Here is a 15,000-nt window from a genome sequence, read left to right on the forward strand (position 1 = left end):
TCGTTTTACTGTGTCTGTAATTGTTTATGTTATCTCTCTACTGAAGTCATCCTTTACAGCAATACATCAACTGCATGATATTATTACAGTTGTTTACGATTGCTATGACAATTTTTTCAATACTTTGAACAATTTTCCTAAACTCTTACCACAGTTAGCACAACATCCGTCTGTGTAGGCTGTACAATTAACACATTTCTTGTTGCTTTGACACAAAACGCGTACAGTTAACACACATTTAAAATGCTTGAACTTCTTTTACACACAAGCTCAACCAAGACCAAAACAGTGGATTTGTACTGCCAAATGTACAAATGCTTTCACACTGTATGTCAGAACAGATCACATCATGTTCTAAACCTAACTTATAGGATAAAGTCAAAGTGAACAGCTGTTCATAGTGTGAATTGAAACATGTATATATCCCCCTATATTTTATTCCATTGCTACTGAGAAACAGCTTATTGAAGTTGGGCAAATAGATCAATCACGGCTGATTCCCAGCTAGGAAACACACTCGGGTGTTGAGCTTCTTTCAATCGCACGACCATATGGGATACAGTAAAAGAGGACCTCTTTGGGCTGATCTTGTGTGGAAAAGGAACAATATAGAGCAACAAAAAGTAAGAAAAATGCCTGCACGAGGGAGAGGAAGACGAGTACCGGGACAAGGCAGAGGAAGACGAGTACCAGGACAAGGGAGATGAGTAGGACAAGGGAGATGAGTGGGACAAGGGCAAGGGTGAGGAATACTTGGACGAGGACAAGGTAGAGAGAGAGGAGTTAGAATACGTGGTGGCTCACAGAGAAGGGCCAGAGCTAGGGTACCTGATGAAATAAGAGCTGCTATCATAGACCATGTCATAATCCATGGGCTATCATACACAGAGGCTGGTGAACGAGTACAACCAAATCTCAGCCGGGGACACAGTGGGATCCATTGTCTGGATTTTTCAAGAAACCAACAGGTATGATATTGTATAAGGGCTCCTCCTACTGCAAAGTGTAAATAGTCATTTTACCATGTATTACTGTACAATGACCATATGCCTGTATGGCAGATTAGAAGATGGCTTTTTTCTCTTTTTATTATTATTCTGTGGCTTTTTCTCTTTGTATATTTTGTATTTTCACACAATAAACAGCAGTTATATTGCATATCTTGCAGTAATGTCCTGTTGCAAATAGAGACTTTTCTGCAGCAGTTCTGTCTTCTTTTTTTCATAAACCGAACATTCTATAAAGCTACTCTGAGATGGGTCATTCATTTTTTGTATTGAATTTATGCAGCAAAGGAAACAAAATGCATGCATTTAGTAAACCCAACAAAACCAAAATGTAGAGAGGCTTCAAAAGAAACTGCAGAGCAAAGCACAATCTATGATCAATACAATATACTGTCTATTGTACAAGGGCAGACCTGACACTTATAAAATAATGCAGTTTCTGTAATTCCATCTGATGTTAGTGTTTTTATGACATTGTGCTATGATTAACTAAATGTTCCTGTAGGAAGAGAACATGTGTTAATGTTTTGGTAGATGTGGTTTATTGTGTTAGTGTATTATTGTATTTTGAAAATTAGTGTTGGAGTTTAGTTTACAGTGTGTGATCTTGAGCATGAAATTAACTGTTTTGCCAGTTGTCTGTTGTAGGTGTGTTAGTGTGTTAAATTGTTAAAAGTATTGAAAAAATTGTCATAGCGATCGTAAAAAACTGTAACATCTAAAGTGTTCATATTTGTCATGTGTTTAGATTTCTGTGATCTGACTCTGGATCCCAACACAGTAAATTATTACCTCATTCTGTCTGAGAAGAACACAACAGTGACATGCAGTGAGAGACAGCAGCAGTACTCTGATCATCCAGAGAGATTTGATTCCTTGTGGCAGGTGTTGAGTAAGGAGAGTGTATGTGGACGCTGTTACTGGGAGGTGGAGTGGAGCGGTTATGGTGTGTTCATATCAGTATCATATTCCACACCACTCAGAGTCCACACCACATTCACTCAGCCTCTATACGCTGGGTTCTTGCTGCACTCTCATGGATCAACTGTAAGGTTATTTGATCCAAAAAAAATCTAAAAATGAAATTACTCCATAATCGCTGACCATTAACTTTTCATAAATTTTACTGATTTTTAAACTGCATGAATTTTAAATGAAATCACATTCTAACAAACATTTACATTTTCTTTCATGATTAATTGTAAATTGAATTGATGAAGCGTAACTTCCAACATGATGCTGCCACCACCATGCTTCACTGTAGGGATGTTGTTCTCAGGGTGATGTGCAGTGTTGGCTTACAACCAAGTGTTGGCCAAAACGTTCAATTTTGGTCCATTAGACCTAGTAAACTTTTTCAACATGTTTGCTGGAGCTTTTTCTGGTTTATCCTGGATGGAGGGATTAGAAATTATTACAGTATTTAGTTTTATAGAGACGAGGCAAACAGTTCTACACATAGCATGTTCACTGGGAACATTCTGTACACAAGACTTTAATCTTTATGATTACAGAAGCAGTTTTAGGAGGCAAAGCTACAGTATTCAGGTGATGTATTCAGGTGTCACAGCTCGGTCCGATCAGAACTCAAATTCCCAAGATGCAATACTCACTTCTCAGGCACGCATACGCTCACCATCCCCGGAGTTCTGATCAGACACACCTGGCACCAATCACACACACACACACACTAGTACTTAGGGAAGACATCCACCCAGAATCTACGCGAAGTATACGCTCAGTCGCTTAGTTTGCTGCGTTACCAAGCTTATCTAGTTCGTTGTTTCTTATAACTCTCGACCCTCGCTTCCTGTCTCGACTACGCTTTCTGGATATCCCCATTTGTATTGTTCGCCCGATCTCTTGACCCTTGCTGACTCTACGACTATGCTTCCGGAACTTCCCGATCCTACTCTGTTCACCCGCCTCCCGCTCCTGCTTCCGTACCGTCTCAAGGTTGGTGACAGAATACTTCGCCTATTAATGGAGGCAGCGGGATGCTTAGCGAACATGATCAACGTCTCGCCTACATAACTGAGCAGGTAGCTTGGTTAAATCAAGCTGCGCAGCCTGCTACGGTGCCGACCCCACGCTTCCCTCCCACTCCAGCGCCGGAGAAGTATGATGGAGATCCCGCACACTGCCGGGGTTTTTTACTCCAGTGCTCCCTGTTTTTTTCCACGTACCCAGACATGACGGAGGGTCAGAAGATCATCCACTTCATGGAACTTTTAACCGGGAAAGCTCTCCTCTGGGCTACCGTGGAATGGGAACAGGAAGGGAACCGTATCAGCACGTTTGAGCAGCTGACATCACGCTTCCGCACGGTATTCGATCACTCTCCAGACGGCCGGGAGACTGGGGAGGACTTATTGTCCATGGCACAGGGATCACGGAGTGTGGCGGATTACGCCCTCGAATTTCGCACTGTCGCCGCCCGGAGCGGATGGAATCAACCCGCTCTAAAAGCCATGTTTCGCCGGGGATTAAATGCTGACATCTTAACGGAGCTGGCGTGCCGCGATGACCTGTTGACCCTCGACTCACTCATCAACGTAGCTATCCGCCTGGATCGTCTACTACGTAGCCGCCGCCCTGGACGCGGTGAGCCGGAAGCACTGACACCTGAGCACTCTAGTGAACCCATGCAGCTGGGACAGACTCGGGTGAGCACGCAAGAACGAGAACGACGGCGCCGTGAACACCGTTGTTTCTACTGCGGTGAGAGGGGCCACTTCGTGCCACAATGCCCTCTCAAACAGGGCTCTACCCGAGGGGAAGCCAAAGCTACCAGACCACTTCAGGCAGGGGTGAGTTCCGAACCCATTACCCAGCACTCTGTTCAGTCTGCCTTCGTATTGCCCGTTATAGTGGGTTACTCAAGGGTTTCTTGCGTTTTAGAAGCACTGATCGACTCGGGAGCGGCGGGGAATTTCATTAGCCAAGAGACCGTACACCAATATAATATCCCCGTTCGTCCTCTCTGCACCCCCCCGCCGTGTCCAAGCCATTGATGGGGCCCCCATAGGAGATGGCATAATCACCCACTGCACCGAACCTGTTAACCTCCGAACCAGCGCCCTTCATCAGGAGAAGATCACGTTCCATGTCATAGTGACGGCTCGGCACCCAGTGGTTCTCGGTCTCCCTTGGCTCGAACATCACAATCCTCAAATTTCATGGAACCAAAGGGAAATCACGCGCTGGTCAGCTCACTGTATTAATCATTGTCTTCAAGTCCCGGTGATCTCCGTAGCATCCACCTCCATAGAAAGCCCAGATAAGGCAGATAACGTTCAGATCCCCAGTGTTTACCACGACCTCATAGAGGTATTCAGTAGGAAGAAGGCGAGCGGACTACCTCCCCACCGTGATTACGACTGCGCTATTGATTTGCTCCCCGGCACTACACCACCACGAGGGAGGGTCTACCCGTTAACGATCACCGAGCAAAAAGCCATGGAAGAGTACATTCAGGAGGCGTTGCACCAAGGGTATATACGACCATCCACTTCTCCAGCATCCGCAGGATTTTTCTTCGTGGAGAAGAAGGGAGGAGGTTTACGACCGTGCATCGACTACCGAGGACTAAACCAATGTTGCGTCAAGTACCGCTACCCACTCCCTCTAGTAGCAGCCGCTCTGTAACAATTACGCACGGCCACCATCTTCACGAAACTGGACTTGCGCAGTGCATACAACCTGGTCCGGATCCGAGAGGGAGATGAATGGAAGACTGGGTTCAGCACAACTTCAGGCCACTACGAGTATCAGGTCATGCCGTATGGGCTTTCTAACGCCCCCTCGGTCTTCCAATGTTTAATTAACGATGTGTTACGTGACATGCTGGGATGCCATGTGATCGCCTACATCGACGACATACTGATATACTCTGACTCCCGGGAAGAACATGTTCACCACGTTCGCCGAGTGCTACAGCGACTGCTCCGTCACCAGCTATATGTGAAAGCCGAGAAGTGTGAATTCCATAAAACCACCATCACGTTTCTGGGCTACGTCATCAGCCCCGAGGGAATCTCCATGGACCAAGAAAAGGTCCAGGCGGTAGTAAGCTGGCCCACACCCACGACCATCAAGGAATTACAGAGGTTTCTGGGGTTTGCAAACTTCTACAGGAGATTTATCAGGAATTTCAGTGCCGTCGCCAACCCCCTCACATCCCTGCTAAAGGGGAGACCCAAACGTCTGGCATGGAATTCAACTGCCCAATCCGCCTTCGACAAGCTCAAGAAGGCCTTCACCACTGCACCCCTCATCAAACATCCAGACCCATCCAGACCGTTTATAGTGGAGGTGGACGCATCAGAAACCGGGGTAGGAGCCATTCTGTCCCAACGATTTGGAGAAAAGCCAAAACTTCACCTGGTGGCCTTCTTCTCGCGAAAGCTTTCCCCAGCCGAGAGAAACTACGATGTGGGGAATCGGGAACTCTTGGCAGTTAAGTTAGCGCTGGAAGAGTGGAGACACTGGTTAGAGGGGGCTACACATCCATTTGTCATCTTCACGGACCATAAGAACCTGGAGTACCTTCGCACTGCAAAGCGACTCACACCCCGCCAGGCCCGATGGGCCCTATTCTTCACTAGATTTCAATTCACGTTATCCTACAGACCCGGGTCCAAGAACACAAAGGCGGATGCTCTGTCTCGTCTTGATCAGACAGAAAGGGTCAACGAGCAGGAGGAGTACATCATTCGTCCTTCATGTGTTATCAGTGCGCTAGAGTGGGAGCTGGACGCGGAACTAGAGCAGATTCCCCAGTCCCAAGTACCTGTAAAGTGTCCTCCTGACAAACTCTTCGTACCCGAAGAGTACCGCCAAGAACTCATCATCTGGGCACACATGGTACTCGGTACGGGACATCCTGGAACACAACGCACACACCATCTCCTGGAAGAGAAATACTGGTGGCCCAATATGATAGGAGACATACACAAGGTGGTGAAGTCCTGTTCATCGTGCGCACAGAGTAAAGTACCTCAGACCCTCCCCGCCGGGAGGCTCAAGCCCTTACCTATCCCCGAACGCCCATGGTCACACATCTCGGTAGATTTCGTAACAGACCTGCCTAGATCCCAAGGAGATACCACAATTCTAGTCGCAGTGGACCGGTTCTCCAAGTCCGTACGCTTCATTCCCTTACCCGCTCTCCCCACTGCATTCAGGACAGCTGAACTTCTATTCCAGCATGTGTTCAGGTATTACGGTATTCCGGAGGAGATTGTCAGTGACAGGGGCCCGCAGTTTACCTCCAGAGTGTGGTCCAGCTTCATGACGAAAATGGGAGTGACAGTGAATCTCACCTCCGGTTATCACCCACAAGCCAATGGGCAAGCCGAACGAGTCAATCGGGAACTGGGACGATTCCTCCGTACCTTTTGGGCCAACAACCCAGAGGATTGGAGCAAGTTCTTGCCATGGGCCGAGTACGCCCAGAACTCACTACACCATTCGGCTACCAATCTCACCCCCTTCCAGTGTGTGCTCGGTTACCAACCCCCTCTGTTCCCGTGGAACGCAACCCCCACCGCAGCTCCGGCCGTTGACCACTGGTTCAAACGTAGTGAGCGTGTCTGGGCTGACACCCATCGATGCCTGAAGGAGACGACAGACACGTACAAACACAAAGCAGATCGCCGCCGCAAAGAACACCCTAATTACCAACCAGGCGATCGGGTATGGTTGTCCACAAAAGACTTGAGACAAGCTCACGGCTGTAAAAAACTAGCGCCAAGATACACTGGACCATTCAAGATCCTCAGGCGAGTCAATGAAGTCACCTACCGTCTGGAACTGCCACGACACAGCCGCATCTCCCCTTCATTCCACGTATCACGTCTCAAACCTGTTGTTAACGGTCCTCTAGGCACCGAAGTACCAGCTGAAACTCCTCCGACCCCTCTGGAAATTGATGGACAACCGGCTTACCGCGTCAAGAACATCCTCAAATCTAGACGCAGGAGGGGCAAGCTGGAGTATTTGGTCAAGTGGGAAGGTTACGGACCTGAGGAACAGTGCTGGGTTCCCAAGCAGGATATACTGGATCCACAGCTTACCAAGGACTTTCACGTCACTCATCCTCATCTCCCAGGTCCACGACCCCGGGGGAGGCCAAGAAAGAACTCTGCTCCCGGAGTGAGCCCTTTGGGGGGGGGTTCTGTCACAGCTCGGTCCGATCAGAACTCAAATTCCCAAGATGCAATACTCACTTCTCAGGCACGCATGCACTCACCATCCCCGGAGTTCTGATCAGACACACCTGGCACCAATCACACACACTAGTACTTAGGGAAGACATCCACCCAGAATCTACGCGAAGTATACGCTCAGTCGCTTAGTTTGCTGCATTACCAAGCTTATCTAGTTCGTTGTTTCTAATAACCCTCGACCCTCGCTTCCTGTCTCGACTACGCTTTCTGGATATCCCCATTTGTATTGTTCGCCCGATCTCTTGACCCTTGCTGACTCTACGACTACGCTTCCGGAACTTCCCGATCCTACTCTGTTCACCCGCCTCCCGCTCCTGCTTCCGTACCGTCTCAAGGTTGGTGACATCAGGAGGATGATGAGTATTAAGCCTTTTTTTTTTTTTGAAAGCTCAAGTCTTTAAACTATCCACATCCAGATCTGCTCCTTATATATTTCATTATTTCAGGTACTAGTAATGAACCTGCATATTATTATTATTATTATTATTATTATTATTATTATTATTATTAAAGCAGACATGATGGATCCTAATAGGCCAAAATTCTGCTAAGGTTCTGTGGGGCAAGATTAGAAGATTGTGATTTATGGTAGTTTAAGCTGCACTTAAATCCAGCAACGAATGCAAAAAGACTGAACTTTGATCAGAGGCCAATGGTAGGTAATTTACTACTTTAATCAACGCTGTTTCAGTACTGATAAAGTCTAAACCCTGACTAAAAGCTTTAATGTGTTCTTTTACTTTACCATGGTGGAAAATTTAAATGAGTAATGTGGACTGTAATAAGTATATATGACGTTAATGTAAAACTGTATAATCCTTTATTTTAATAAAATATAACCCCAAACGTCTGTAAAATAAGACTGTATTCTGTCATTTGTCATAGACCAAGCTACACTGAAGAATCTATATGTAGTCACATCACTACTGGTTCATTCAAATATGGTTCTGTTGTTTCATTAAAATTTGGTTGGGTATAAATATCGGTTTAATGATTAATCCTCCGGTTTATTAATTTGATTAATCTTTTTTTTTTTTTTTTAAACTTAGCCAAAATGACACATGGAAAATATAATCCTATAGTTTATCCACATGTGATCTAGTTTAGTCATCATCATCATCAACATTGTTATTATCATCATTATTGATAGTGTTGCCTTTGTTTACATGTGATTATTATGCAAATTGTTTGTTTTGGGCTGTGCCTTGGTTACCTACCCTTCCAGCCTGTAATGTATTAAACGTTATGAAGGTGAGGATGGATGCAAGTGCAGTTAAAGACTTTTATTTGAGAGGGTCAGGCAGACAAATCCAAATCATGAGACAGTAGCATGGTTGAAATAACAGGCAATGGGTCAGGCGATCTACAAACAGGCATAAACTGGGCAAGGCTAGAATCAGAAACGAGAAACGAGAAATAAATGCTTGGTAAGGAGATAACACTCCATACTACACAAGGTACAAAGAGACATGAGCGGTTTAAATGACAAATGTAATCAGGGGTGAAACACAAGTCAGTTGAAAACAATGATGTCACACCTACAGGAAACAACCAATGACAAGACAGGGGCGGAGACAGGACAAAAACCATAACAAAAGCACATGTAGAAAGTAAACAAAGTCAATGTCACTGAGGACCCAAAAGACCCCCCCCCCCCCCCCGCCACCAAATAAAAGTGCCAGAACACATTCCCCTCCTCTGGCGGTCCTGGCCCTTTGGGCAAAATGTCAGCTGAACTGAGAGACTGAGCGGCATCCTCAGCGGACCAGGAAGGCAGAGCGATGTTCTCAGTGAAGCAGGAAGGTGGAGCGATGTTCTCAGCGGAGCAAGAAGGCGGAGCGTCATCCTCCCTCGACTCTGCAGGCTGAACATGGATGGTTGTGTCAGCAGACTCGGTCGTGAGCAGATCTTGGTTGTCCGTGTCAGCCTATTCGGGCATGGGCAGTACTTGGTTGTCCGTGTCAGCAGACTCGGGCGTGATCAGAACTTGGTTGGTTGTGACATCGGTTTCAGGCTTGAGGAGAACTTGGTTGGTCGTGTCAACAGACTCTGGTGTGAGCAGAACCTGGTTGGTCGTGATGTCGGCTTCAGGTGTGAGCAGAACCTGGTTGGTCGTGACGTCGGCTTCAGGTGTGAGCAGAGCCTGGTTGGTCGTTCACCTTGGACAGGAACCTTGCTTGAGAGGCCGTCTTCCGACCTCGGACAGGAACCTGGCTTGAGAGGCCGTCTCCCGGACCTCGGACAGGAACCTGGCTTGAGAGGCCGTCTCCCCGACCTCGGACAGGAACCTGGCTTGAGAGGCCGTCTCCCCGACCTCGGACAGGAACCTGGCTTGAGAGGCCGTGTCCCCGACCTCGGACAGGAACCTGGCTTGAGAGGCCGTCTCCCAGACCTCGGACAGGAACCTGGCTTGAGAGGCCGTCTCCCTGACCTTGGACAGGAACTTGACTTTATGCTAGAGCTCTGGAGATGAGACAAGCTCTGGAGATGAGACAACCTCATGGGTCTCGTGCTAGGGCTCTGGGGAGAAGGTTGCCGTGATGACCTCCAACGGGTGCTTGGTAGCTGAGACTACCTCGTGGGTCTCAGGTTGGAGCTCTGGAGATGAGGTCGCCACGTTGACCTATGGCAGGAACTCTGCAGGTGAGACCACCTCGTTGGTGTCAGGTTGGATCTCTGGAGATGAGGTCGCCATGTTGACCTCTAGCTGGAGCTCTGCAGGTGAGACTACCTCGTTGGTCTCAGGTTGGAGCACTGGAGATCAGGTCATCATGTTGCCCTGTAGTCCCACCAACTGAGTTACATCGTGAAGACTCTTGGATTCTGTACAGGCCAGACGCTCTGCCCACTGGCGGGCTTGGCCAATGAGGTGGGTGAGTATGAACCCCAGCCAGTGCGTCTGGTCAGGCTTGGGGTGCGCTAGGCTCAAAAAATGTAATTGGCAGTCAAAAAGAAAATACTAAGGGTAGCCGAAAAATCCATCGTATGGCTCTGGGGGATCCATGGCATCTCATTGATGAAACTTGATAGAGTGTTCCTTATTACCTTGCATGATGTCTCCTTCGCTTTGTCATGTACTGAGGCAGAGATGGAAGCAAGTGCAGGATAGTTAGTTTAAAACAAGAAGTACAAGTCCAAAGGATCAGGCAGAAATCAATAAATAAAGACAGGCAGAGGTCAGGCGATTAAGCAAACAGTCCCAACAAGGCAAGGCAAGGCAAAAAGACGAGGTCGAAAACAAGAACAAAGTCAAAACCAGGATCAACAAACAAGGTATTGTTGTGGATAAAAATGACATGAAATAAACATGAGGGAGACCTAGTATGAGTAATATGTAATTTTATTGAAAATTCACAGGACTGGTGGGTGCGTAATATTGAGGAGAGCGGTAGGGGGAAGAAAATGGGGTGTGTCCTGGGGACATGGGATAGACAGCAAAGGTGAAATAAGGAGACCACTGAGAGTACGGCGGACTGACAGGTGAGAAGAGGAAAGAATGGTGAGAGCCCAGATCAGAGAAGGTGACATCATCCTCAGACTGAAAGCTGGAGGGAGGGTCAGGTGGAGGGTCTGTCTATGTAGAGGTGTCAATACACACATTCACGGGGTGGATTCTGTATCTGGGGGGGGGACCCGCATTTCCATTTCCAGAGGGGGTGCTGCGAAGAACGTTAAGTAGCACCATGATGTCAGCAGTGAGATGCGCGAGCTGATAGTGAGTGTTCAGATCCAAATCCAGCCCCTCCAGTAAAGGGGAGAAGGAAAAATGACGACGGGCACCTAGACACACAGAAGCGGTATTAGGCGGATATTGACGAATTAGATTCACACTTTAAGATCTTTTAAGAGTAAACACACTATGGTTTATTAGTCACAGAGAAATATAAGAGCTGAGGAGGGCAGGCTGAGAAACACACACACTCTCGTACAGTCAAGGGCAGGCGTGCAGACATAACACGCACACACATTCTCTCTGTCTCTCTCTCTCTCTCACACACACACACATAACATTATAACTTTATAAGAATAATAAAAAGGAGTATTAAGATATTATGAGGGTAATATAAAGAGTAGTAGGATATGTAGGATATTAGAAGGATAATATAATGATATTATGAAGTAGGGAGTACAGTAAACCATTTGCAAGCAGTATAACCATATATAAAATAGAGATATAGAGCAAATATGAAAGTAAATTATAAACCAGAAATACAGAAAAATGTAAAAGAAACTTACTCATAATTCAGATGGTGAAGATTCTTGTCTCGCGAGGAAGGGTCAGGCGTGGTGGAGACGGGGGGCCTTAATTTTAAGAGAGAACCATGAGGAGCCATTTATAAGGGTAGCCGAGTCAAGCTGCCCCAGCGAGATAATAGTGAGACCAAGGTCTCTCTAAATTGTTTTGTCTCTCTCCCACTTTCAATCCTAATGGTAGTCAGAAAGTCCTCTTTCAAAACATAATGGTAGTCAGAAAGTCCTCTTTCAAAACATCATGGTAAATTTGATAAGCCTCTTTTTAAACATCATGGTAATGTAGATCAGCTTTTTTTTTAACCCTATTGGTATTGATATCATAGTCTTTCTAAAATATATTGGTTATTTACTGTATTCACACAGTATAAATACTGGAGCTTGAGCTCCAGGTGTCAGATCACTTCTGAGAATTCTCATCGGTGTGGATCTCGTGTGGTGGAACGGAACCAATAAATCTGGACCCTTGCTTCTTCTCACTCACGGCTGGTGTCTTTTGTTCTATCTCCAACTGGGTTCACAGATGTGAATATTTGCTTCTATGTTGAATTTTAAGTGTCTTTGGGTAATAGGCTAAATTTGGACCAGCAGTATTAAGGATTGGTAACTTAACATATACTTCACAAAGAGTAAGTGTTTGAACAGTCTCTTATATGTGTGGTGTGATTGTGAGTGTAAATTGGATGCAGGTGTGCGTGATTAGAATGAGGTGTTCTGGGAAATGTGGTCCATGGTGGCCATGTTTGTAGGCCCCAGTGCAGGATATGAAATGTAGTCACTGGTTTGCTGTGATATGACAGCATGTCTATATCATGACACATTCAGCTCAAAAACATTGTTTGTGTCAGTAATACAGTTTCACAAAATGCAGAGTAAATTCTATTAAAGACATTAAATACCCAAATCACACTGGAAGCATATTATAACGCAGATCATTTCTAGTTCCTTTCTTTACGTTTTAGACTTCGACTAGTGCCTGAGTGTGATGTTGGTGTGGACTGACACCAAACTGTGTGCTGAGGAAGAAAGGGATTCAGCTTCAAAATGGAGTTCTGACTGTTTTTAGCCCTGCAGGTTTCACTAACACAGAGTGTATGAAGGACTCGATTTAAATCGAATCGCATTCAGACACAAAGCTGAAGAGGAAAGAACGGGATTTTTTTTTTACTGCCTAATGATAAGAAAGGATGAATACTTTGTTCAATTACACCGAGGTGATCAGCTCCCTTTCCTGAGTGCTGTTCCTCAATCAGAGTTAAAGACAAGTCCTCAGTCTATATATATATATATATATATATATATATATATATATATATATATATATATATATATATCACATGACCGAGAAAGACACGTCACACAAATAGTGTTGAATTTTAATAAATTAAAATCATGCTCGATTTTTCTCTCTCTATCTGTCTTTATTGTCATTAATGATAAAAAGTGTGTTGGTTAGTGAAGGAGTTCTGTAACACGCAGAAATCAGTCTAGTGTTTAGTTTTTTAATATAATGATGGTCTGAATGTGAAGGAAGAAATGGTTAACAGAGGAGTGTTTATAATCTCTCTGTCTTTGTGCTCCTCCTCCAAAACCACCTCCTCATACACACAGAGAACCAGGAAGTTCATCTCAAAGGACACGAAACTCAGAGTTCAGTACAGGCGCTCTCTCGCTCTCTCTCTCTCTCTCTCTCTCTCTCTCTGTCAGTGTGTGAGTTCAGGAAAATGGCCGAGGCCAGTATTTCAGTAGATCAGGATCAGTTCAGCTGTCCAGTGTGTCTGGATCTACTGAAGGATCCGGTGACGATCCACTGTGGTCACAGTTTCTGTAAGGTGTGTATTAATGACTACTGGGATCAGGAAGAGAAGAGCGGAGTGTATCGCTGTCCTCAGTGCAGAGACACTTTCACTCCGAGGCCTGTTCTACGCAGAAACAACATGCTGGCTGAAGTGGTGGAGAAACTGAAGAAGACTGAAGTCCAAGCTGCTTCTCCTGCTCACTGTTACGCTGGACCTGGAGATGTGGAGTGTGATTTCTGCACCGGGAGAAAACACAAAGCCGTCACGTCCTGTCTGATGTGTCTGGCCTCCTTTTGTGAAACTCATCTGAAACCTCACTATGAAGTTCTTGCTTTGAAAAAGCACAAGTTAGTCGAAGCTTCTGGAAATCTACAAGAGAAGATCTGCTCTGAGCATGATAAAGTGCTGGAGATCTACTGTCGTACTGACCAAAGCTTCATCTGTTATCTGTGTATGACGGATGAACACAAAAGCCACGACACCGTCTCAGTTAAAGCGTACAGAACTGAAAAACAGGTGAGAACTAGAGACAGTTTTTAGGACAGATTAATTCTATTCATGTCTAAAATCAGTTGTTTTAACCTAGTTAAAATTTTATTTGTAGTTTTTAAAAAAAAATTCCATTTGTGTATTCATAAGAATTTTAATATCTTTTAAAAGATTATTGAAATATAATTTATCATGATTAAGAGAATGTTGAATCTCTTCTTGCTCAGTGATGGTCATAAACTCATCAGACAGGTAAGTGAACATTTCTGCTGACTGGGTGAGGCAACACACACATTCCACAAACAGAGATAGATAGAGAGAGAGACAGACAGACAGACTCAGGGTAAAGCAACTCACATTTCAAAACATTTCTCCTGCACGTAGTTCACAGTTGCATTTTTCTGCCAGGGATGGTAGAAATCTTACATCCTGCGGCTTTAAATAGGCCGCTCTAATAAAAAGACAAAAGCACTTCATTAACAGGATTATATGGGAGGAATAAAAGGGACGTCTTGGGCATGGAACCATCATCCAGGCTTTTACATTTTAAGCATGTGCACACAGGACACAACTAATAAACACACACACAAAGTACACACTAACTTTACAGAACAGCTCGAGACACAGCTGTGTAAAACAAATTTTAAATTTATTACCGTTAAACCTCAAGAGTGTTGCAGCAAAAAGCATTCACCTTACAGTCAGGAGAAGGTGAGTTTAAATCCCATCAGTGCTGTACACCAGCATAACTGGCCTGCGGTCTCCTCTGTCAGTTAGAACAACAGTATCCGTGTGGGTGTGAGCTCATGTGTAGAGGAAGTGGAGTAAATAAAAAACCTAATCAACTAAATGTTCACAGAGTGAGTTAAAGGAGGAGCAGAAGAAATCCCAGCAGAGAATCCAGGAGAAGCAGAAGAAGGTGCAGGAGCTGAAACAGGCTGTGAACACTATAAAGGTGAGCAGTGAGCAGAGACAGAGCTGCTCCTAGAAACACACACAATATGGACAACGAGTCGTTTAGAGGCCCAGTAAGAGACGGAATGATAGATGAGCATGTGTGTGTGTGTGTGTGTGTGTGTGTGTGTGTGTGTGTGTGTCTCCTAACAGCTCAGTGCACAGACAGCAGTGGAGGACAGTGAGAGGATCTTTACTGAGATGATCAGCTCCATGGAGAAAAGGCGCTCGGAGGTGACGGAGCTGATCAGAGCTCAGGAGAAGGCTGAA

At 45.4% G+C, this 15,000-nt stretch overlaps 1 protein-coding gene across 3 annotated transcripts in view; it reads left to right on the forward strand.

Annotated features, from left to right (window-relative positions):
* Positions 1 to 13,012: 13,012 nt before the first annotated feature.
* The window catches only part of LOC128618626 (tripartite motif-containing protein 16-like), a 6,318-nt gene continuing 4,330 nt past the window's right edge, over positions 13,013 to 15,000 (forward strand). For 2 of the 3 annotated variants that reach the window (XM_053642354.1, XM_053642339.1), the window contains exons 1-3: positions 13,013 to 13,803; positions 14,636 to 14,731; positions 14,884 to 15,000. The exon at positions 14,884 to 15,000 is cut by the window's right edge and continues 126 nt beyond it. In XM_053642354.1, the coding sequence (XP_053498329.1) occupies positions 13,213 to 13,803; positions 14,636 to 14,731; positions 14,884 to 15,000 (804 nt within the window). In that variant the 5' untranslated portion in view covers positions 13,013 to 13,212. Of the gene's footprint in view, positions 13,804 to 14,635; positions 14,732 to 14,818 lie in introns of those variants that run through there. The other variant, XM_053642347.1, reaches the window with a different exon arrangement.

Source organism: Ictalurus furcatus, chromosome 2 (assembly GCF_023375685.1).
Source record: "Ictalurus furcatus strain D&B chromosome 2, Billie_1.0, whole genome shotgun sequence".
NCBI lineage: Eukaryota > Metazoa > Chordata > Actinopteri > Siluriformes > Ictaluridae > Ictalurus > Ictalurus furcatus.